This window comes from Cheilinus undulatus, linkage group 12 (assembly GCF_018320785.1).
Source record: "Cheilinus undulatus linkage group 12, ASM1832078v1, whole genome shotgun sequence".
In the NCBI taxonomy this organism is placed as follows: domain Eukaryota; kingdom Metazoa; phylum Chordata; class Actinopteri; order Labriformes; family Labridae; genus Cheilinus; species Cheilinus undulatus.
In genome coordinates, this window is record NC_054876.1 from 1573380 (window position 1) to 1598527 (window position 25148).

At 40.5% G+C, this 25148-nt stretch overlaps 2 protein-coding genes and 1 non-coding gene across 4 annotated transcripts; all 3 read left to right on the top strand.

The window, feature by feature from the left end:
- Positions 1 to 982: 982 nt before the first annotated feature.
- LOC121518799 (cytotoxic and regulatory T-cell molecule) lies at positions 983 to 16650 on the top strand. 2 transcript variants are annotated; one of them, XM_041801419.1, is made up of 11 exons: positions 983 to 1054; positions 4299 to 4448; positions 4558 to 4710; positions 6477 to 6596; positions 7313 to 7462; positions 7852 to 8049; positions 11054 to 11131; positions 11273 to 11341; positions 13270 to 13419; positions 13619 to 13705; positions 16346 to 16650. In XM_041801419.1, exons 1-11 carry the CDS (start codon positions 1009 to 1011, stop codon positions 16516 to 16518), a joined length of 1374 nt encoding a protein of 457 aa, XP_041657353.1. In that variant the 5' UTR covers positions 983 to 1008; the 3' UTR covers positions 16519 to 16650. The 2 variants fall into 2 exon arrangements, with proteins under 2 accessions (XP_041657353.1, XP_041657354.1); XM_041801420.1 differs by having other exon boundaries at positions 4299 to 4439.
- Positions 16651 to 18538: 1888 nt separating this feature from the next.
- Positions 18539 to 24859, top strand: hspa8 (heat shock protein 8). The gene is made up of 9 exons (XM_041801418.1): positions 18539 to 18683; positions 20784 to 20993; positions 21284 to 21489; positions 21573 to 21725; positions 21811 to 22366; positions 23305 to 23507; positions 23671 to 23869; positions 23958 to 24190; positions 24428 to 24859. Exons 2-9 carry the CDS (start codon positions 20789 to 20791, stop codon positions 24623 to 24625), a joined length of 1953 nt encoding a protein of 650 aa, XP_041657352.1. The 5' UTR covers positions 18539 to 18683; positions 20784 to 20788; the 3' UTR covers positions 24626 to 24859.
- Positions 21127 to 21217, top strand: LOC121519362. Its single transcript, XR_005992703.1, has one exon. It is a non-coding gene; the product is annotated as a small nucleolar RNA SNORD14 (small nucleolar RNA).
- Positions 24860 to 25148: the final 289 nt, after the last annotated feature.

A 25148-nucleotide genomic window follows, 5' to 3' on the forward strand; every position in this document is an offset into this window, starting at 1 on the left:
GACCAGATACCTGAGCCACCACATCTGGCTCCTCTCAATGCGGCGGAGCAGCGGCTCTACTCCGAGTCCCTCCCCGATGGCTGAGCTTCTCACCCTATCTCTGAGGGAGAGCCCAGACACAGAGGAAACTCTTTTCAGCTGCCTGTATCTGTGATCTCAGTCTTTCATTACCCACAGTCCATGACCATCGGTGAGGGTAGGAACGTAGATCCACCGGTAAATCCAGAGCTTCGCCTTTGGACTCAGCTCTTTCTTCACCACGACAGACCGATGCAGAGACCGCATCACTGCCGACGACGCACAGATCCGCCTGTCAATCTCCCGTTCCATTCTTCCCTAACTCGTGAACAAGACCCCGAGATACTCGAACTCCTCCACTTGGGGCAGGATCTCGTTCCCAACCTGGAGAGGGAATTCCACCCTTTTCCTACTATTGTTGATGATACTGACCTGTTAACAGTTAACCCAGATACCTGCAAACTGCTTCTCCAGCTGTTTAGTACCACTTACTTTTCCAGCCTTTTGTCCCTACTTTTGTAGACGTGTTGCTGCCATCAAATTTAAAAGGAGCTAATATTTTCATGAAACAGGAAAATGTCTCAGTTTCAACATCTGGTATGTTGGTTTATGAGGTTTCACTGACTTCAGTTTTTATTTACATTTTTTGGGTATACCTGTTAAATGCTGTCGTTTGTAATATTTGTGATGTAAAGGTCTAAAGAATTTCATCCCAGCGGTCCTTATGTTTCTCCTCTGTTATGAAATCACCTCACGGATCTTTGGGCTAATGCCAGTAAAAAGTCCAGTTTCATGATAAGGAGCTCAAATGTTTGACTGCTGACCTTCTGGCCGTGAAGTTTTACTTTCAGCGTCACATGAGGCTCCGCTAGTGAAAATGTCTGGGGGAAACCACAAGCTGTGATGTCATGGAAGGCCCCTGAGCGCAGTAGAAATAGAGGTGGAGATGAGGAAATGAGACAGAGCGGAGTGTGATTGTTACTGTCAGAGATGAAACAGCAGCTGCAGCTCAGCGTCTTCATGCTGCTCCTACACGGTGAGACCTTTATTTATTATTCTTGGTAGATTTATCTCATCATGGACTGTAGACATTTAACTGGACCCTAAAGGTAAATATTTTATGGTCATTTATAAAGCTTTAAAGTCAAACTCGTGTTTAAAGGCTGCAGGTTGAATCACTTTTGTGCCTTTCAGGCCAGTTTTAGTAATTTAGGGGCCCAGTATATGTTGTTTATATCAGAGGTGTCTCCTTTCAGGCACACAGAACTATAAAAATGACTAAATGTTAAATATTAGGGATGCAGGATTTTGGATTTTTGCTGATATCTGATATGCAGATATTTACAGCTTCATTTTAGCAGATACCGATGTCGATATCAATATTTGAATACGCTTTTCAAACTAGAGATTTCAGCCCTTTTGGGCCAGTGTTAGTTTTGGCAACTATTCTTAATGTTAGTCTTAGTTTTAGTCTTTAAATGAAATGCATTTTAGTTTTAGTCTAGTTTTAGTCCATAAAAGTCCTCCCTTTTTAAGTCTTTACTTCTAGTCCAAGCATTTATTCTCTTGTCTAAATCATGGTAGTGTGTTCTCTGCTAAACCTGGGGTCCCTGCTTTCTACAGCTGAGAGGCAGAATAGACACACATGTAATGTTTTCTGACAGATTTACCCACAATGGAGAAATATCACAGATTTTGAATGTCTGACAAAAACTTCATTACATTTTAGTCTAGTTTAAGTCATCCTGATGAAAACTTAACTTGTTTGTTTTCAGTTTCACAGATCTGTTTTTGTTAGTCTTCGTTGAGTTTTTTCATTGAAAAAAAGGCTGTCGACGAATAGTTTTAGTCAATGAAACGATTGATTAAACAATAAATAGACAGAAAATTCTCATGTTTTGAAACTGAAATGTTTATTTAACTTTATACTGAAATTCAAAAAAGTTCAGATTTCCACAAATTTAACATCTATATATATTTTTGTATCTCATTTGATACATTAGGTGTTTTTGGTAACTGATAGTCCACTTGAGGGCATTTTTATCATTTATCAGATTGTATTCAGAAGGTTTTTCGAGTAATTTATTGAGCATATTGATTAGATAGCGGTATCATAAAAGTATGTGTCAAATATACAACAGGCCTTAAGGGGTTAACACTGTTTTGGACACTTTAAGGTTTGAGGATGACCAAAGAAACAAACTCTAGTCCTTAAAAACACCTTCAAGTTTAAAGAATGAGGATAAACAAAGAAAATAGTCTGTTGGTTCAGCCTAAAACCACTACTTTATTCATATATATGGTAAAAATTACAGCCAACATATGCTGATATTCACGGCTGAAACATGGGATGTAAATATCTCCTTAGCAGGGGGTCAAACCCAGTCACAACAGGGACCAGATTCTGGATTCAGGACTAACCTGAGGGCCTAAAAGGGTCACCTTTTAAACCAGAAACTCTCAACCTTGTTTCACTGGTAATAAAATATGAAAACATTTAGCACTGATGATAAATGATCCTGACATTTAAAAAGTTAAAAAGAAAAATTTAAAGGCTCACAGTCTGAGAAAAGTAAATGTATTAGTTCAAAAAGGTCAAAACATGAAACTGAAATTGAAAAATAATGTTTTTTTGAAGGCAAATATATTAGAAAAAAGTCAAAATCATGCATTTGAAAGGTCAAAATATGAAATAAAATTTGTAATCGTAAAATTAAAAGTCAAAATATGATTCAAAATTTTTAATTGTGAGTCTGAAAGGTCAAACTATGAGACTATGAAGTCAAAGTTTGGAGTTGAAAATATGAGGTAAAATACAAAATAACTGGTTAAAAAGGTCAAAATATCACTTAAAAAAATAGAATTTTGAACCTTAAAGCTCAAAATATTATATGAGAAGTCAAAATTATGAGTTTAAATGCTCAAAGTATGAAATTAAGAGTCAAAATCCTAAGTTTAAGACTTAATTGTGAGATGCTAAATTGAAAATGTGAAATTACATAACATAACAAATGAATGTCTTTTCCCACATTCCTGACTTCTTATCTAAACATTTTTACTCCTTACTTTTTCAGATTTTGTGACTTAACAAGGAAATCTTAAATCATCAGGATAAGTTCACATTTTTATACTTGAGGAAATCTGCAGACCTCAGACTGATGGGCCAGTTAGAACAGAAATATCAGATCAGCCTGGGGGACGGATTTAACTGTTCCACAGGTCGGATTTGGCCCCTGGGCCTTGAGTTGGACACCTGTGCTCTAGGGGTTTCTAAGGGGCCCAGGTTCCTCCCAGGATGAGCAGAATAATCTAAATCTATTCTGATGATGTTTTATTCCCCCTCTGCCCCTCTTTAACAATCTAAACATCTGTTTAATCACTGATGTCACTGGAACTCTGTGGAGTTGCTTACGTTTGCCTGGTGGCTGAAACTGATGCTTTGGAACAATCTGTTTTTTAACGTCAACATGTAAAAATATGGTGAGCTTATCAGTGCTGCAGTCAGCTGAAGCGTCACTAAGATTTAAGCCACATTCCCCCACGTCTGCTCTCCTTTTGTTTTAGTTTAGTCACTTATTTTATTTTATTGACTCTGACACATTTTTATTTCAGCATGTTTATCTGTGAACACTTTGATCTGCTTTAGTGTGACTTCTGCACTATCATTTTCAGTGTTTTCAGAATTAAATTACAGTGAAAGCTCTAAATAAATGCGGTGTAGTTAATCTAATAAGTGTTTTCATACAGAAGCAAAGATGTTTGTTTAAAGACTGTGCTTAACTCCTGATGACCCACGTCTGGTGTCACTGAGCCCCCACAGTCTTCCTTTCCAAACAGCTCATCTCTTTGACCCCCACTGGAAATAAAAAGTACCCAAAGCCCTCGTCAACGACCCACATTGTAGTATTTATAATTTCTCTTACAACCGCTGTTACTTTCTCTTTTGGCTTGAAAGGACCGACCACACACTTCCTGTCACAGAAAAATGTCTCCGCTGTGTGAGAGGGGGCTTCATCAGAGCTGTATCTCACTGTACGACATTTGAATTTCCTTTAAACACCACCTCTGCACCCATGGTGCTAAAACACTCATGGTTAGAGAGGAAAAGATGAGTGGAAATGTGAGGCTTTCCATGTCAGACCCCTTAAAGGCCCTTAACTATATGAATCAGATAAATACACGTAGTCAGCCTTTTTCCTGTAAAAGGTGTAACTCTGTATAAACTAACTGACCTCATATGAATGATGATAAAACTGACATCCCTATCTGTCTGTTTGAAGCTTCTCTTGCCGTGTGGCAGCGTATGACGGTTACAAAAGGAGAAACAGTCCACCTGATATGCCCGATATCTAACGCTGAGTCAGCAGATGTGGAGTGGAGGAACCCTAAACAACAGATCATGTTCTACAAAAGTGTTAAAGGTGAAAAAAGTAGGTCTTTCTTCTACCACACTGACAAATATGCAAGCATAAACTACAATGATCAGATTTTCAACCTTCAAAACTTTTAATTCAAGAGTTTTTTCCTCCTCTCTCCCAGCTTCGAAGGACAAACGCTACCGCATCAGCAAACTGTCCTCAACAGAGTTCAGCATCAGCATCTCTAACGTCAACTTTGAGGATGGAGGCAGGTACACATGTACTCAGTACGGCACCAAACCAACAGTGAAGGAAGTGGAGCTCACAGTTCGGGGTGAGTAACGCTGTTACTGATGATTCAGAGGTCAGTTATAGACACAGCAGAGCTCTCAGAGGGGGCGTTCAGAAACCCAGACTTCTTCTGTGGTTCAGTCCTCTGGTTCTTTATGGAAATATCTGAAGGCAGACAGCAATGCAGCTTCAGCTATGTTAAACATCCATGCTGTTTAAGTTCAGGGTCAGAGCACAGTGTGGACGCTGTGGAGCATGCTCAGAGGCATGTTTATGCTAGAGCAGTGATACTGCTCACTGTTTCTCATTTTTGTCCTTTTCACCCAGTTTTTGGCACATTTTTGCCGCTTTATGACGCTTATTTATGCTCTTCACAGGATTTTCTTACTAAAAGACCATTGTAAAAACTGTTTAGGTGCTTTATCTAATTTTATTTGATAACGTCAGAGCAGACAAAGCCTTGCTGAGACCTTTGGCGTCCCCCCTAAGGGTCCTTGACCCCAGGTTGGGAACCACTGGGTTAAAGCATGCAATATTGTGCAAAGCATCATCTTCAAACATACAATTTTGAGATTTTTTTCCCACATTTCTGCTTAAATCTACCTCGATAACCATGGTTTTATCTTAAACTGAAGTCATTTTAAGGATGCATTTTACATTAATGGGAAAATTATCTAAAAGACTTGGAGACAAATGAACCATTCAGCTAAGAGCAATCACAGCTACAATCCACGCATACATCCATCCATGCATCCATCCATCCATGCATGCATCCATCCATCCATCCATGCATGCATCCATCCATCCATGCATGCATCCATCCATCCATGCATCCATCCATCCATCCATCCTACCATCCATGCATCCGTCCATCCATGCATGCATCCATCCATCCATCCATGCATGCATCCATCCATCCATGCATGCATCCATCCATCCATCCATGCATGCATCCGTCCATCCATGCATGCATCCATCCATCCATCCATGCATGCATCCATCCATCCATGCATGCATCCATCCATCCATCCATGCATGCATCCGTCCATCCATGCATGCATCCATCCATCCATGCATGCATCCATCCATCCATCCATGCATGCATCCATCCATCCATGCATGCATCCATCCATCCATCCATGCATGCATCCGTCCATCCATGCATGCATCCATCCATCCATCCATGCATGCATCCGTCCATCCATGCATGCATCCATCCATCCATCCAAGCATCCATCCATCCATCCATCCATCCATCCATCCATCCATCCAACCATCCTACCATCCAAGCATCCATCCATCCAAGCATCCATCCATCCTACCATCCATGCATCCGTCCATCCATCCATCCATCAGCCATCCATCCAACCATCCTACCATTCATCCATCCATCAGTCCGTCCGTCCATCCATCCATCCATACATCCATCCATCCATCCATCCATCCATCCATCCATCCATCCATCCAACCATGCATTCGTCCATCCATCCATCCATCCATCCATCCATCCATCCAACCATGCATTCGTCCATCATCCATCCATCCATCCATCCATCCATCCATCCATCCATCCATCCATCATCCATCCATTCATCCACCCAGGGAACACCCTGGACTGGTCACCATTTGATTGCAGGGCTGACGTATAGAAATATATTTAGTAGTAATTACTCATTAAAAAACAAAGCCTTGATATCATAACTGATTCTATCTTGGTCTAGAAGACATGGACATTGATACCATCACAGTGATTTGTATTCATTTGAGAACTGGAAATAGATTGATGAGGTCTGCTGTGATTTCTTCCAGGTCGTCCCAGGATCAGCATAGCAAAGCATGATGGGCAGTTTGTCTTGGAGTGTACCGCTGAGGGGAACCACCGCCCTCCACAGATTTCCTGGAGATTTAACAACGGGCCTGAATTTCAGAGTAAGTATCTTATGGTTCAAATAAATGAGCAATGCAGAAGTGAAACAAGGCAGCCAAAGAAGACATTTGCTCTAACATTCTCATACATTTACCCTCATCATGTGGTTTGGCTCACAGAGCAGAGGAAATATGCCGTTGTCATTGTTTAAACTACAAGTCTGTATCCAGGAGGCCCATGGGCCATCATCTGAGATCACTGATTCACTTTATATATATTTTTAGGGGTTTGAATCTTTCTCAGGGACTTTTTAGGACTAGCAAACTCCATTTAGAAGCTCTTATAAGTGTTCTAGGCACCATACCTTTGTTATAAATAATCATTCTAATTATTGATAGGTCACTTCTTAAGCACACCTTTGTATCACCTTATATCCTTGTGGTGCACTAGGACCCAGGCTATCACCTCAAGGGAAAACCGACTGACTTCTTTTAAAGCCCTCAAATGTAAAGCTTGAACTGACTATATAAAAATAAATAAATAAATAAATGAAAGGAGATACTGCACGACCCATCCATTCGGTTGGTTACAGCCTGAATCACAGCAGAATGATTTCTAAATCCATGTTAAAGGACATGGACATTGTTCTAAAATGATGAAGACAATTCCTCAGATAAAAAATAGATATTTCTAGATTTTTCCTTCTTATCAAAGGTCTCAGCACAGCTTTTCCCTGTCTGATTCTACATGTATAAATGACACATGTCCTGCTCCACAGTGCACACTGCAGACCGTCATGATGGTAAAACATTCACCTCCATGCAACAAATAACCATGAACCCCTTTAAGAAGACAGTCACGGTGAAATGCCTGGTCAGACATCTGCATTCTCAGCCTCTGATGACCTTCGTAACGATTGAACCAAAGAGTGAGTGTTGATCCCCTTCATTCATTATCATTAGAGTTTAACATCAGTAAATGTGTCACTGACAGAGCATAAAGAGCAAACAGCTGTTGAACAACTTGCCTGCTGATTTCTTCTGTGTATTTGAGGAAGTGTGAAAGAGTGTCGTCACAGAGCGGGGAAGCACAGGGAGTTTTTTTTTTTCTTTCCCATGAGCAGCGTCCACAGTTCTGGGGAACTTGACCAAAACAAAAAAACGTTTAATTTCCTTTCCTTTTCTGTCAGATGATGTTTTTATTTTAAACACAGAGGTGTGATTTATCAAACGTCAGCATGAATTTTCACTTTGATTTTCTATAAACTGACTGAGTTCTGTCTCTGCTTTACTGATAATGTGATTCTCTCTGTCTCAGCACACTTATCCCCATACCACACCATCACCAGACCCCCCACTGCTCCACCTGTAGAGCCCACAGAGAGCTGGACTACAGCCAGCACGTTCACCACGACGGATCAAAGAGGGACGACGCCAGACAGCTCAGTCAGGGAATCAACTTCTTCAATGACGAGACAAACCATCACACCTGCAGACTCTCCTCTCAGCCCTACAGGTGAATTAACAGCACACGTCATTCAGCTAAGGTCGGACACTTTATTCACAGCACATGAAAAACTAGAACATCAGCCTGGTGGTTACAAACGTTCACGAGATATACAGATAAAGCTAAGATGTAAAGTGGCAGTGACCTTTGACCTCCAAAATCTGATCACTTCACCTGAGTCTAGTTAGACCCACAGTTCTGGACTTGTCTGTGTCTGCATCACTTCTGTTTGGGATAGGCTCAGCTCTGTGTGCTTTCTCAGTAAAGTCCTTAAAAAAGGTGTTAAATAAAAACTGCAGTCATTCGGTTACAACACAGTTTCCAGAAAAGGTGGAGCACTTTGTAAAAGTCAATGATTGTCAAATCTCTTATTTCATTCATTTATTCTTCAAGATATCAGATGTTGAAACCGAGAAATTTCATGAAAATATTAGCTCATTTTGAGACTGATGGCAGAAACACATCTCACAAAAGTAGGGACGAGGCAACAGAAGGCGGGAAAAATTATAATAATAATAAATATGGGCGCAGGGGTTAGCGCTGTTGCCTCACAGCAAGAAGGTCCCTGGCTGGCTTTCCAGTCAGGGCCTCTTCTGTATGGAGTTTGCATGTTCTCCCCATGCATGCCGGGGTTCTCCCCAGGAACTCCGGCTCCCTCCCACCACCAAAAACATGCTCGTTAGGTTAACTGGTGACTTTAAAATTTAGTGTGAGCGTGCCCGGTCGTCTATCTCTATATGTCAACCCAGTGATTAACTACCGACAAGTCCAGGGTGTACCCTGCCTCTCACCCAACAACAGCTGGGATAGGCTCCAGCCCCCCCATTAATAATAATAATAATAATAATAATAATAATAATAATATACCAAAAGCAACTATAACTTATATGCCACCAAGAAGTTTCCATTACTGAAACAGGCCTGAGGTGTTTTCTGGTGATTTTGACCTTTGACCTCCAAAATATTTCAGCTTTTCTTTGGATCAAGGTAAATATTTATGCAAAGTTTGATGAAAATTCATCACCACGTTCTTGAGCTATTGTTTTTACAAGAATGGCCCGGATGGACACGTACCCTGGAAACACAAAGGGCTCTGACCTCGGCTATCGCTGACTCTGAAGCAAAGCAGCTTTTTGTGGTGTTTATTCACTGTGTTTTTTGGACATAAAACTTTTAAAGTAGATTGATGTTGTTATGTAAATGTACTTAGATTCATCCTAAAAGGCTGAACACGACATCATGTGCCTTTTTGATGGTTTACACACATCTGCATTACCCTGGGTTAGAAACTTTAGTCTATTGAGTTCATGAGGTATTTAGAGACGTTGCTTAACCACCATATTTATGATCACAGTTCTGTTTCCTGTGACGGAAGTTTCAGAGTGGTGAGAAACTCACGGTTCAAACTTTCAGAGGATTGTAGCGTGGGCTTGATGCAGGTGATGAGCTTCTCTGAGAGATAAAGCAACAGAGGTTTTACAGAAGATAGACGAGGACAGAAGGTCGTCAGAGCTGCAGAAAGGAGCACCTGCTGCCTGGGTTTTTTAATGTTTGCTGGATAATGACAGTTTAAATGATGTGATAACAAACGTGTGCTAGATTTCCAGAGACTTTTAAAGTGTAATTGTCCTTTAAATGAGCTCGGTATAAATGGTAAAGAGTGCAAGTAGAAGCATCTTACCAAGTGGAAACGCCTGGTGTGGAAAACCTAAGCCAACACAGAAGTGCAAACATCTGCAGTTCCTCTTGTGTCCGCTCTCTACAAGCAGCAGAAGTCACATGCACACCCATATTAACACACTGTAAAATGGAGTGATTCAATGAGTTGTGTAATGAGGGGCTGATATGAAGTCAACACAACGCAGCTGTTTGTCGGGAGTTTATTGAGCGGCCTCAGCTCCTCCTCTCCGTCTGTATTTGATCTAAAGTTAGTCTGAGGAATTGTTTTCTCCCCGGCTGCCTCTGCAGACCGGCTTCAAAGCCTCCTGCAGGAAACAAACAGCCTCATCTGACACTTTAAAATAATAATAATAATAATAATAATATCTTGAATTTATATAGCGCCTTTCAGGAAACCCAAGGACGCTTTACAGGAACACATAGACATGGACAAACTATGTGAGGGGTAGGATGAGTGTAAGGGCTGGTTTAGTGAAGACTGTAGGCTGTGGTGAACAGGTGGTGCTTGAGACGTTTTTTGAAAATGTCCAGAGATGGAGCGCTACGGATGTCTGCAGGAAGAGTGTTCCAGAGGGTGGGAGTTGCAGCACTGAAGGCTCTGTCTCCATAGGTTTGGAGTTTGGTTTTGGGCATGGAAAGTAGGCCGGTGTCTGAAGATCGAAGGTTGCAGGATGGTGTGTATGGATGGAGGAGATCAGAAAGGTACTGGGGAGCCAGAGCATGGAGAGATTTGTATGTGAGGAGGAGGACTTTGTAGTTGATGCGGGACTTGATAGGGAGCCAGTGGAGGTGGATGAGGGTCGGAGTGATGTGTTGCCAGGGTCTAGTGCGGGTGAGAACTCTAGCTGCAGAGTTTTGGACATACTGAAGCCTGTCCAGGGTTTTGCTGGGAACTCCAGACAGGACTCTATTACAGTAGTCCAGGCGGGAGGTTATGAAAGCATGAATGAGTGTTTCAGCCACAGAATCAGGGAGTGATGGTCGGAGTCTGGAGATGGTCTTGAGATGACAGAAGGCAGATTTGGTGACAGACTTTATGTGGGACTGGAAGGAGAGGGTGGAGTCCAGGATGACGCCCAGGTTTCGGACCTCGGAGGACGGACAGGTGGAGGTCCTGTCCACATCGAGCATGAGATCTCCAACCATCTGCAGCAGCGCTTTGGAGGCCACAGCCATGAGCTCTGTTTTATTGCTGTTGAGTTTGAGTTGGTTAGAGGTCATCCAGGCTTTGATGTCATGCTTTGACTTTAACTGAATATACATGAAGATATTAATCAACAATAAAACTGTCAAAACTGTATAATGTCTGTAATAATGTCTCCTCGTCCTGTAGATGAGTCAAGAACATCAGAATCATCCGCATCAACCAGGGGGAGGAATGACTCTGACAGTAATGCTACCAGTCCAACAGGTATGACCTGCAGTGAGCTGGAGGTGGACAAATGTCTGCTGCCACCTAGTGGTCACAAAGAATCACAACAATGAGCTCTTTAGTTCTGCCTCAGCGGGGTTGACTTAAGCCTTTAATAACTGTGTCTTTGACTCTTTACAGGGTGGATATCTGTCACCATGACAACAGAGGAGACCACATCCTTTAACCAAACAGAGGGAAACAGAACAGGTAGCCTACAATTACACAGTTTACTGTCACTTCTCATGTCTACAGTCTGTTAACCATCAGGCAAAGGCAGGCTGTTACCCGGGGCCTCATACTCCAAGGGCCCCATGATAAAGTCAATATAAGGGTGCAAAAAATAAATAAAACTGCTTCTAATGATGCAGGTGTGTATTTTAAATGTAAATAAAGGGCCAAGAGCAAATAAAATAGCATCCACATTGACTTTGGTTATCCAAAAAGTCCTTATGGAGGGCCCCTAGTGATTCCACTTATGTAATAATGTGCAATTATGATATAATCCATACATGGTCTCATGAGTCTACCTGCTTTATTATACAGGAAAATTCAGAGAAGAGTGATAGTTTGGTAGTGTATTTCTCAATTTGAAACATGCAAACATTAGGTAGCATAGAAAAAACACAAAAACTGAAGTTTTTATGGTTCTGATTTCAAAATAACTTCACTTTTTCCTCTTTTAAAGATAAGAATACCCTACAAAGTGCAACAGTGGTCTCATTGTAAAATTTAAGGCCTTTCTGCAGACATTTTTGTAAATCTTTAAGTGCGACTTAATTCGAATAATTGCAGACGTTATGCAGTTATGGAGTTGCACAGCCTGATGTAATGACTGCAGCACTATCAAAAAGCCCATAATGTAAACACATCAAGCTCATTTTATTTAGGTAGACCAGTGGATGGTGGACGACTGTGCATTAAAATGACATGTAATGAATAAAGATGTCTGATTTCTGTCAGAAGAACAGATATTATCCCTTTGGTTATACAGAGTTTAAGCTCTGATTCCTCTCTAAGAGCTGGTAAAGTACTGTTGGCAGTTTATATTTCTCTGCAGTTCTGTGGTTTTGTTTCCTGAACAGAAGCTTCATGATGTTGTGTTTACTTGCTATGGTTGCTTTAAGTCAGAGGTGTCAAACTCAGTCACAGAAGGGTCCAGATTCTGAATCAAGGTCTAACCTGAGGGCCTAACAGGATCCACATTTAACCAAACTGTCAACCTCATTTTCACCAGTAATAAATTACAAGAAAAAAGTTAGCAATGATGATAAATGATTTTGATATTTAAAAAGTTAAAATGACAAGATAAAAAGGATTAAAATCGGAGATAAAAGTCAAAATTATTTGTTTAAAAGGTCAAAACACAAAATTAGATGTTAAAATAATGCTTTTAATATGAAATATATTAAAAAGAAAGTCACAATCATGTTTTTTAGGCAAAAATATGGCTTAAAATTAAAAATGGTGCATTTAAAAGTTCAAAATATGATCTAAAGGTGTAAATATTAAATTTAAAAGGTCAAAATCTGAGATAAAACATTAAAATAATAAATTGAAAATGTCAACATTTGAAATAAAAGTGAAAATAGCAAACTGACAAAGCCAAAATGTGAAATAAAAAATCCAAATTATAAGTTGAAAAGTCAAAAGATGAGACAAAAGGTCAAAATAATCATTTTAAAATCGTCAAAATATGAAATTAAAGTCTAAATAATGCAATGCAAAGGTGAAAATATGAAATGAAAACACAGATGAATTTGTTGTCCCACATTTCTTTTTATGTAGTTTTTTTCTACTCTTTATTTTTTCACCTTTTATGACTTAAGGATATTTCATATTATCAATGTTAAGTTTACATTTTTATACTGCAGGAAATCTGCAGACCTCATATTTTAGGGCCACTTATTATAAAAATCTGATATGATCTTGTGGGCCGGGTGTATATGTACCACGGGCCGGATTTGGCCCCCGGGCCTTGAGTTTGACACCCCTGATTTAAGTGAATAAGACTGGGCCTCACATTGGTCTTCTCCTCCGAATTACCAAGGCAGGCCTGCACACAGAAACATCAGCCAAGTTTTAATGTATGTGATTCAAGCTTTCATGAACTAATCATCAACATGTCCTCCATTCAGTGAGCTTGGACAACCAGGAGAAGCAGGGAGGACATGTGGGAAGCTCCTCAGTGCTGGTCTTACTGGTGACAATCCTGATAGTTGGTCTTTTGGTGGTGGTGATCTTCTTCACCATCAAACTGAGGAGAGCGCACATCGCCTGGAAGCGAGGTGAGCAGAGGATCGCTGTGATTACTGCTTTCTTTATCTAATCACTGAGATAACAGAATAAAACCCGACTGAAATCTAACCTAACAGAGAAGATCTTCTCATGATGCAAAAACAGTGTTAGTCCTACACAACACCAGCAGTGCTTTGATTTTTTTATAACATGTTTTATGTATATTTATGGCAGTTTTTATTGTCACAGAGAATGAAGACTCTGACCCCTCAGAGGAGAGCAGCAAATCGAAATCAAGCCAGGAAGAGAGGAACGCCCAAGGACAAAGACGCAGAGGTACGCACGTGACTCAGCACTCCTTCAACAGCGTCTGCAGGAAGGAGGAAATGAACCAGGAAAACATTTACAGACGCTGACTAATCTGAGAGCTGAATCTCTGAGCTTTGTAGTTTAAAATGCTGATAAGGTCGAATGTTTACTGGAGGTTAGTGAATAGAATCTAAGCTCTCAGAAATAATGACCCTCATAAATCAGCACGAAACAACAATCACAGTGGACCTTTATTCATGAAAACAGGTCTGTGTGTTTGTTTAACATTATGGCCTTTAAAGTGGACGCTCAGCTTTCTTCTTTATTCTGCAAGTATTCTCACTAATGCTGAGCAGGCAGTTTTTATCAGCATAAACTAGAGATCAGATTTCTCTTCAGCAACAGGAACAGCCTCAGTGAAATACTCTCACTTCATCAGAAAAGAAACCGTCCTGAATCACGCTGTAAGTTTCACAGTGATGTTAGTCACAGTAGCTTCTGTCAGCTGGTATGACGGCTGCAGCCAAAGTTTCCAGACTTCCATGTGTGGTACCAAACATTAAACCCCTTCAGCTGAATCCACACCAGCTTTTAAAACTATGGGGCGTCTGAAATAAACCACACACACTTTTTCACTCTTTCCTCGTCATCTGAGCTCCAGGACCCTGACACAATCCTCTGAAAATGTTCCCAGCCTCAGTCCAAATTCCTGTCAGCTGATAGAGAGTTAGGTTTCTGCATATCAATAAAAACAGCTTTGAAAGCTCCTTAAGACATTCCTCTGTCTCAGTGGGGGGAAACTGGTGGCCCAAGGGCCACATGTGGCCCTCCTCCTCACTCAGTGTGGCCCTAAAGCAAATTCAACTGGGACAAATTTTAAAATCAAGAAATGTAGACACGTCAGACATGTTCGGGACCCAGTAAGCAGCTGGTAATGTCAAATTTTGAACCAATACAGATCAATTTGATGAAAAATATGTACTTTTTATTCAAATCTGTAAATAATGATTTAGGTCACATCTTCTGTCAGCATCGCTAGCCCCGCAGTGCATTGTAGGTAGACTGTTGCTAGGCTATGCGGAGTGCTGCATTCACGGTCTGAAGTACTGTGGGAATTTATGAAAACCGCCCAAACAGGTTGCCCTCTGCATCTCTGGCATGACCACAGACTGGGCTACTAGGGGGTTGGTTCTGGGCCGGATGTGACCCTAAAGTAAATTTCTAATGTCAAAATATCTGTAAACATGAAGAAAACAAGCTGAAAATCTGATATGAAAACACAGAAACTGAGATATTTCTTCTAATTATCTCTGATTACTTGTAAGTTTAGTTCTTTACAGCCAGTTTATTAGAGATAAACTGGCTGTCATTGTTGCTACTTAAATCTTTTATATACATTATTAAATACATTTTTATTAAAATGGTCAATATGCAAGTAAAATATATAATTACTATTATTATTGTTAATGCATTCAAAACAGTTTAAACTGGCTTAAGTGTTTAGGTGATTAAGCTTCACTTTGCATTTGAGTTTGAAAATATATATGGTATAATATATTGCAATGAAACAATATATACAGTGCTTATCAAATGTATTAGACCACACTAACCCTGACCAAAGTAAGGTTTATGCCACAGCTGCCCTAAATGAACAGCATTGGTAATTACCTAAATCATTTTTTATGTTTCTGCAATGGTTAATACACCAATATGTAGAAGCTCTTTAACCCAGATGATATTTTTAATGCTAAAATAGAATTATTATTGTTATCCATGAATTTTCAAATTCACTGATTTACAACAAAACTGAAAAAATAGTAAAGCACATTAATATTTCTCGATTAATTTGTCAAATTATAGTTATTTACTGTCATTCCTGAACAGAGAAATGAGTTTTAGTGGTTGAATGTTATGCTTGATTCATTTCTGACTTCTCAGAGAAGCCCAGTGAGCCGGCTCAAATTTGGGTGAATTCAGTTTGAAATTCCTCATTCCTGTTCAAAATGGTAAAACGTGGAGAGCTGACTGAAAATGAAAGAGTCGGCATTAAAGCACTTCATGATGCTGGATGGTCTCTGAGACAGATATGACAGGTGGTCTTATTTGTTAAGCACTGCATATATAGAGATTTTTTTTCTTATGTCACTTATGAATTATTTTAATTAAATTGAGCGTACTCTCTAGTTTGTAAAAGTTATGCAGTGAGAATGAATGTGTTTCCCATCCCTGCTCTATTTGATAACTATTGGCTTTACAAACGACTCTTTTTTAATGGTTATTCTCTTTTACCAACATGAAATACAGCTGTTGAGTTTTTAAAAGGCAAGAATTCATCTCAGCTAAAGATAACTCATTTAAAAGACTAGGGTGTCTTCTGCTAGGTCACAAGGTTTCAACCTGGTAAAGGTCTGAGAAATAAACCTCGGGGAGTTAAATCCTCCACACAGGACAACAGTGAACTGTTGGGTCTCATGACGTAGCTTCCACTGTCTGCATGACCAGTCCTCCTTCTTCAGTTCCTCAATAATTTCCTTCCCCCTTTCCCCACACGCCCAGTACCAGCATGCTAGATTTTAGAAAGGTTTAGCTTTTACTGGAGGAACATGTTCCCCCAGGAACAAGAGAAAAGTTCCTTTTATCACAACTCCTGTCTTTTCTGTCTCACAGGGCTCATCAACACAGCATTCACCCAGTACGTCGTAGAGGAACCCACAGCCATCACCTCAGTGGTCAACACGGCCGCCATCACAGAAGTGGAGAGAGTCACTGAGAATACTTCTGACCCTCAAACCCCGGGACAAACTTCAGCCAGTAGTGGAATAAAGGAGACTGAGCTTTAGCTGTCCATTTAACACTTGAATGTCAGCAAAGCATCGCCATGCTCTCAGACTCTGAGTTATTTCTCTGTACTGTAACAACAAAAATAAGGTGCTAACATTTTGTTTTTAACATTGTATATTTCTGTAAAGTGTTCTACCATGTAAATACTGTACAGATTTTATTTTCACATGTATAAATAAATTATATTTTGCTAAAAACTGAAGGCCTTTTTTTAAGGAGACATATTTTACCCTTTTAAAACAAGTTTATACTGGTCTCAGAGGTCCTCAAAACATGCCTGTGGAGTTTGTTGCTGCAAAAACAGTCCAGTATTGGATTTTTGTATACACTATAAAACTCCTCTGTTTCAGCCCTGCTCAGAACCAGCTGTTTCTGTGTCTGTGGCTTTAAATGTTACTGAGCAGTCTGACTCCGCCCCTGACTCCGCCCCTCTCAGGAAATGGATGTGGCTTAATGGATGTAGCTCTCCTGATCAGGAAAGGAGGGCAAAACTTTCTTCGAGGCAGGGAGGGCCAACTGAACCTGGGGGCGGGGCTAACTCCCTACGTGACATCATGAGAGGAAAATCTGAGAATGGCTTGTTTTAGCACAAATTTCCTGAAAGGTGTGTGTGTGTGTGTGTGTGTGTGTGTGTGTGTGTGTGTGGGTGGGCTTTGAAAAGCCTGAAAAGGTGATATTTGCATAATACATCTTCTTAAACATTACAAAATACCAAAAGAAAAAACGGATTTTCATATTAGGCACTGGGCTTTTTCCATTAAATGACATCATTTGAAATGATTTACAGTAGTTATATAAAGTTGATTATTTCACCATTATTATGGGTGTCTGCAAGGTTTAAAAAGTATTAAGGCCCCACTTATGCTTTGGCCAGATGAGTTATCAGTTCATCCTTAAAGCGTGTCCTATAGCTGGGGAGTTAACTATGCAGTTGAGTGAGTGTGTGCAAGTTATGGGTAAATAAAAGTTACTTTAAGTTAAGCTAGCTAAAGCTCAGCATTTTCAGGATTTTGGAAATAAAAGCAGCTCTTACCAGGTGTCATATGTTCACAGTCAGTGTTAGCTCAGCTAGCATCTCAAAAAAAGCTTTATTTGTACACTACATTTACAAGTACAGTCTGTATGACTATGTTGTCACATTTTTTTCTTATTATCCACACAACCCATGAAGAGGGTCTTGTAAAGGGTGTTAAAAGTATTCAATCTGGTGTCAGATTTACTGTATATATCCTGTTATAATGGTGCTGTTGATGTCACTTGACAAGTAGACTAGTCCATAAGTCACTAGAAGACATTTGAAGACAGCTGTAGGGATTGCAATGAAAAGTTTAAGAAGAAAGCAGTGTTTCATGATCTTCGATTTCATTGAAAGAAATTCAAACAAAGTGGCTCAGTACGTTAGCTCCCTGTGTAGAGACTTCGACTGAACGCGTTTGTTGACGTGTTTCTGTGAGCAAAATGAGACCAAGACCAGCTAAAAACAGGTATTTGATCTTTTTACTCTGAATAAAGGTTTATTTAGAGATTTTATTTGTTTCAGAGACTAAAATGAGACTACATTTTTACTAAAATACTGTTGGATGTCATAATGTTTTACAGTTCTCCTGGACTTTTTATTGACTAAAACATTGGATTTTTCATCATCAAACAAGACTAAAACTTTTAGAGTAAAAATGACTACAATATAGCTAAATAATTTCAATGAATTTATAATTCAGCTATGATGTAATAATGTTTTACATTAAGTCGGCATTTTCATATAAAATATTAAGCCTAAATTTAACTTCCAGAGTACTGCTGTTTAGACTTCTAAATGTCTTTCTGGTGCTAATTAGACATTTTTTAATGGATGTAAATTGTCTAATATAAAGGTTTAGTTCCTGAAACTAACAGACAAAGGCACCAGCTCGGGCCATGCGGTCTTTCACTGCGATTATGAAAGACTGACAATGAAGCAGGAAGGAAGGCGGATCCTTGCTACGTCATCCCATATAATAAACGCCATTGGTGAATTTCTAAAGCCTCAAACTCTGATTGGCTCGTGTGCCGGTGATATAAAGAGTCCCGTTAACTGGCCATCTTCCTTTCCCTTCTCATACGGCAAGGACAAGACCACCTCGCTGCTGTCCATTCCAACCTAACATCCACAGTCACCCTCAAACCGGTGAGTTTTCCCTCTTATTTGAATGATTTAATTGTGTTTTTGTTTTTTTTTCACCTGCTACATTCGTGGTTTGGAGAGATTGGCTCCCTGGGAGCGAGTCTCCATAGCAACTGTGCTCTGTTCAGTCATTGCTGTTATTTACTAACAGGCTGTTCTTTAGGTTAAGAATATGGATGATAAATGAGGAATTCACAAATGACCGTAATAACTGGTTTGCCGAGGGTATAACGGAGCTTTCTTTTCATGAACGTACTAATGAGGGTAGGGGGAAGGGTGAAGCAATGCACCGAGACGTTCCAGAATGTTCTAGAACATTCTACGTCAAGCGGACCGTTAATCAACGGACTTCCGGTCAGTCTTTTCAAAGTTGTCATCTTTAATTCGCTATGCGCATGAATTCAAACTGTTTTTCACTTGGGATAGTTGGAGAAAATATGTAGAGGGGTTGGGGTACATTTCGTGCCTTACTTTTTTGTTAAGGATTAAGGCTATTTGATCTGTTTCCGGTACTAACACTGCGTGTCTATGGTAACTTGCCGTGTCACTGTCACATTGCCGGGGCTGGGCGCCATGTTTGCTCCTCTGCTCTAATGCCGCAGTGCTGTTACTTACGCCGCCAAGCGCTTGTTCGAGGGCTTGGCCACTGAAATAAACATACAGATATTTTTGAAAATTAATTAGCAGATTCTGTAACGTAATTTGGCTAATATGATCCCTTTTGACACTATTTGAAATTTCTCAATTACTTTTTATTTACCTTTGACTCTCTGGTAATATGTTGCAGTTTAGCATAAAAATTCGATTGTTTTTGCTCTTTATTCATGAGCTGCATGCTTTTTAAACTTAAACCTGGAACATTTTTTAATACAATTATGACTCGAGTACTAGTTTTTTATTTTTAAGTATAAATATTAAAGTTATTTTAACCGGTTTAAGGGCCAGGAACAAACATTTCAGGTGTCCCTGGGTTAGCCTTTTTCAAACAGATTTAGATTGATGAAAATTCAAAACCTCACTTTAAACTCATTGACACGTAATTGGGGGTCTGTTTATCAAACATGCATACACCTGATCATGAGAACACATTTAGGAGTGAAATGGATTAATTGATATTTCACACATTTATTTTATTGGTAATCTATGTAAGTGGATTTTAGACTTTTTTGCCCAGGTTACGCTTAAGATTTAACTAAGATCTCAAGGCACAAATCTTTCACATCTGTGCAAAATGGCCTCATCACATTTTCCAGTGACTTTAAATCCTATTTACCATGTAACACCTACACTTACAGTGTACCTGGGCGTACCACTGGTCTGTAGAGTAAATTTAGTTTACCTTAAGAAGTCAGGCTGCACCATTACACGCCCCAGGTTGTTCCGTTACTACTAGTTGGTCACACAGGGTATTAAAATTCCTCAGGGCAATCTGGATAATGTACCTGACAACTTCCTTCAAATGAAATGCATGAGAAAGCCTGCTAAATGTGTGTAACCAGTTAATGTCCTTAATAGAAAACAGACCTCCGTTTTTAAATATGACAATCATTGTTTGTAAGCACCAATTCATAACCCAGGCTTTCTCAAGGCAAAGAATACAAAACACCCTCTTAATTCCTTTCCAGCCCACAGTCTGTCAGATGACTCTCAGAATACAGAAACCACTTAGATGTTGGTGATCTGTTTCAGTTTTATTTAGTTTTGTTACATTGCTATTGATAGACGTTCAGTTGGTCAGTTTTCTTGACTGTGGTGTGATATGGCTCTAAATGATTTTGAATTATTTCATATTATGTAGAGTAAAGCATGTTATACTATCCACTGTTATTGAACATAATGAAGACAACACAAATACAATAATGAAAGAAGCTTTTGAAGAAATTAAGACGTCTCAGGGGGCTAAAATATGAATAATTAGTGCAATTTGTAATCATAAATAAATGATGCATCATATTGATAATTATAAATGGCACTAACATCAAACATCACTCTTGAATTTATTTGAAGCTGGTGTTCTGGTTGGCGTTAGGGCATCAGCGTTGATGGCACTTCCTTGTTTGAAGAGTTAAATTGAATTTGCTGTGTTTATTTTCGTCCTCTCAGGAAACATGTCTAAGGGACCAGCAGTCGGTATCGATCTTGGGACCACCTACTCCTGCGTGGGTGTATTCCAGCATGGCAAAGTTGAAATCATTGCCAACGACCAGGGCAACAGGACCACACCCAGCTATGTGGCCTTCACAGACACAGAGAGGCTGATTGGAGATGCAGCCAAGAACCAGGTTGCCATGAACCCCACCAACACAGTCTTTGGTAAGAATATAGATTACTACTACTGGCCTTGTGTCATTCTTGTGAAAAGATGCATATTATAGGAGTTTTTACCTAATAATTTGAGACAAGAATTACACAAGACAATACTCCATGGTGCTACCAAAGACCTGTATCACTGTGATGACGATTTTCCTGCCATTCGTAGTTTCCACCAGAGGTTGAAAGACCAAAGATGGCAAATACTTCCTTGGATGTCTGAGTGACGTTTTGATTGCAGAAAGCAAAGGGGCGCATTTTCTCAGGTATTAAAGAACATTGTCATTTTACAGATGCCAAGCGACTGATTGGCCGCCGGTTTGATGACTCCGTTGTACAGTCAGATATGAAGCACTGGCCTTTTAATGTTATCAACGACAGCACTCGCCCCAAAGTCCAAGTGGAGTACAAGGGCGAATCAAAGTCCTTCTACCCAGAGGAGATCTCATCCATGGTGCTGACAAAAATGAAGGAAATTGCCGAAGCCTACCTCGGAAAAGTAAGCCATTTGGCGTTTGATTACAAAATGAGAGCTGTAATTTTTACATGATGCTCAGCCTAATTTTTTGCACTTCATTCCAGACTGTCAACAATGCTGTAATCACAGTGCCCGCCTACTTCAATGACTCCCAGCGCCAGGCTACCAAGGATGCTGGCACCATCTCTGGCCTCAATGTACTGCGTATCATCAATGAACCAACCGCCGCTGCTATTGCCTACGGATTGGACAAGAAGGTAGAAAGGCTTGAGCAGCTTTTTTACTGCTATATACACTCAAAATGTTTTTTATTGACTAACAAAACGAAACATTTGATTTCAGGTTGGGTCTGAAAGGAACGTCCTCATCTTTGATCTTGGTGGAGGCACCTTTGATGTGTCCATCTTGACCATTGAGGATGGCATCTTCGAGGTAAAGTCCACGGCTGGAGATACTCATCTCGGAGGGGAGGACTTTGACAACCGCATGGTCAACCACTTTATTGCAGAGTTCAAGCGCAAGTACAAAAAAGACATCAGCGACAACAAGAGAGCTGTCCGCCGTCTGCGCACTGCATGCGAGAGGGCAAAGCGCACCCTGTCTTCCAGCACCCAGGCCAGCATCGAAATCGACTCTCTGTACGAGGGAGTCGACTTCTACACCTCCATCACAAGGGCTCGCTTTGAGGAGCTCAACGCTGATCTCTTCAGAGGCACCTTGGACCCAGTGGAGAAATCTCTCCGTGATGCCAAGATGGATAAAGGACAGATTCACGACATCGTGCTGGTCGGCGGCTCCACCCGTATCCCCAAGATCCAGAAGCTGCTCCAGGACTTCTTCAACGGAAAGGAGCTGAACAAGAGCATCAATCCAGATGAGGCTGTGGCCTATGGTGCTGGTAAGCTTTTACAGCCAGATGGAGTGCACAAGTTCCATCATTGTACTGAATCACACTTAGAAGTTTTCACTACTATAACAGGGTTCTGTTAATTAGATATTTAATATTTCTCAGTGTCAATAAGACATGAAACTACTAAGTGCATGACAGAACAGTATAAGTCAATGTCAGGCTATGCAATTACAAGATTGCTAGGAAAGGCTATAATTTTTGGTATGAAGTAATTGAAAAGTTAAATGCCTTTAGAAAGGCCTTAAGTTTACAATAGTGCCATGACATTTGAATTTTGTAGAATCTTTATTTTCAACAAGGAAACTTAAAATAAATTATTTAAAATACTTAAAAAAACTCCAAGTTGTTTTTTAATGCTACTTAAAATTTTCAGTTTTTAGCTGAGAAATACGCACGTCAGAACTATCATTGTCTGCATTTTCCTTCAACCAATGAGGCAGTCTTATGGTGCAATCTATACATTGCAACATTGGCAACATTGTCCAGTAATTGTAATTGCACTTTTTTTTTTTTACCAAATTGTGCAGCACTAGTTTTGTTCTCTTGAACCAGGTGCCAAACTTGGGAGTATATAGCAGTTATAATTAACAGTTATAATTACTAGCCTGCCTTTTCATTTCCTGACTATCCCTGTGTTTGTCTAGTTTACCCTGTCTTTTTAAGTCACTTTGGTTGAATGTTTTTCGGGCAAAAAATGGTAACTTCTTACTTCATCAGAGTTTTATGTAATAAAGCTCAATTAGTTGGACTTCGGATGGTTAAGAAAAAGAACAAAATTCAGGGACAGTCGATGCCAATGAAGCACTTTGATTGATCTGGTACAGGAGGGTGGGGTTCAGTTCCACTTCGATCCGTTATGGTGTACAGCTTTGATTAGCTGACCTGAGTTTTTGTCCTCCTGCTCTAACAGTATCTTATTTTTCCAGCTGTCCAGGCTGCCATCCTGTGTGGTGACAAGTCTGAGAATGTGCAGGACTTGCTGCTCCTTGATGTTACCCCCCTGTCTCTGGGTATTGAAACCGCTGGCGGTGTCATGACTGTCCTGATTAAACGAAACACCACAATTCCCACCAAGCAGACCCAGACCTTCACCACCTACTCTGACAACCAGCCTGGTGTGCTCATCCAGGTGAGTCCTGCGTCTTTGTGCACATCTTGCAGGTTTTCAGTGATCAGGACTCATCCAGAGGCTGCAAGACCCAAGATGTTGTTCCTGAGTGAACCGATTTGTGTAGAACATGTGCGTATAATCCTACACTGTCAAACTTGTGCTAATGGTATTATTCTAATAGGTTTACGAGGGTGAGCGTGCCATGACCAAGGACAACAACCTGCTGGGAAAGTTCGAGCTGACTGGCATCCCTCCAGCTCCCCGTGGTGTTCCCCAGATCGAGGTCACATTCGATATCGATGCCAACGGTATCATGAACGTGTCTGCTGTTGACAAAAGCACTGGCAAGGAGAACAAGATCACAATCACCAATGACAAGGGTGAGTGTGGAGTTGAATTTGAGAACACCAGAAAATTATGCTATCGCATTTTCCCCCTCTCAATGATTGTTTTGAATTTGGTTTCCAGGTCGCCTCAGCAAGGAGGACATTGAGCGCATGGTGCAGGAAGCTGAGAAGTACAAGGCTGAAGATGACGTCCAGCGTGACAAGGTGTCTGCTAAGAACGGCCTGGAGTCGTACGCTTTCAACATGAAGTCCACCGTGGAGGATGAGAAGCTTGCTGGCAAGATCAGTGACGATGACAAGCAGAAGATTTTGGACAAGTGCAACGAGGTCATCAGCTGGCTGGACAAGAACCAGGTACTTTAAGTTTTTACTAGGGCTGCTATTTCACAATGAACTTTTGCAGTGAACTCATGGCAAAAGTCTGAGTTGATTGAGAACACAGTCTGAGAGTTGAAGTGACTTTTAACATGGCATTGATTGGCTGGTGTTTATTGCAGAATGGAAAGATGTTGCAGTGCCCCCATTTCACCCCTGCATGCTTTTTTTCATTGACATGTACCCAAACACTGATTTTCTGTTCTCGTTTTGCAGACTGCCGAGAAGGATGAGTATGAGCATCAACAGAAGGAGCTGGAGAAGGTGTGCAACCCCATCATCACCAAGCTGTACCAGAGTGCTGGTGGTATGCCTGGAGGTATGCCAGAGGGCATGCCTGGAGGCTTCCCTGGAGCCGGTGGTGCCGCTCCCGGTGGTGGATCCTCTGGCCCAACCATCGAGGAGGTCGACTAAACCATTCCATCACCCCATCCACTCCTAAGATGTTTCTAAGAAAGTAACCCTCATAGCACAGGCACCAACCAGCTATCGAGAGAAATAAAGAATAAAAAAATGGGGTACGTTAATTGCATTTGATTGCATTGTTCGTGACACAACTGGGAACAACCTGAAATGGGAATTGAGCTGTGACTCAAGTTAATGTTAGAGTTTTATATGTCACTGAGAAATAAAATATCTGCAACCCTCTGCCTTTCTCCATGTCTGCTACTGATGGAAAATCAAATAATGATGTAGTTTACTGTAAAACTTGAATCATAGTCTTGGTGTTTTCTCACCAGTATAAGCAGAAGTTTTAATATGCAGACAGTTCCACTGTTGGATGATGTGAAAGCCTTCCAGGAGAGGTCTTTTAAAATCTGTGATACTGTTACAGAAATACTGGGACTGGGAAGGAAGGAGCAAACCGTGAGCAAACTGGTCCGCTCTAATGAGGTGTTCTATGTAGTTGGTAGAAGATGAATGACATCTAGTGGCC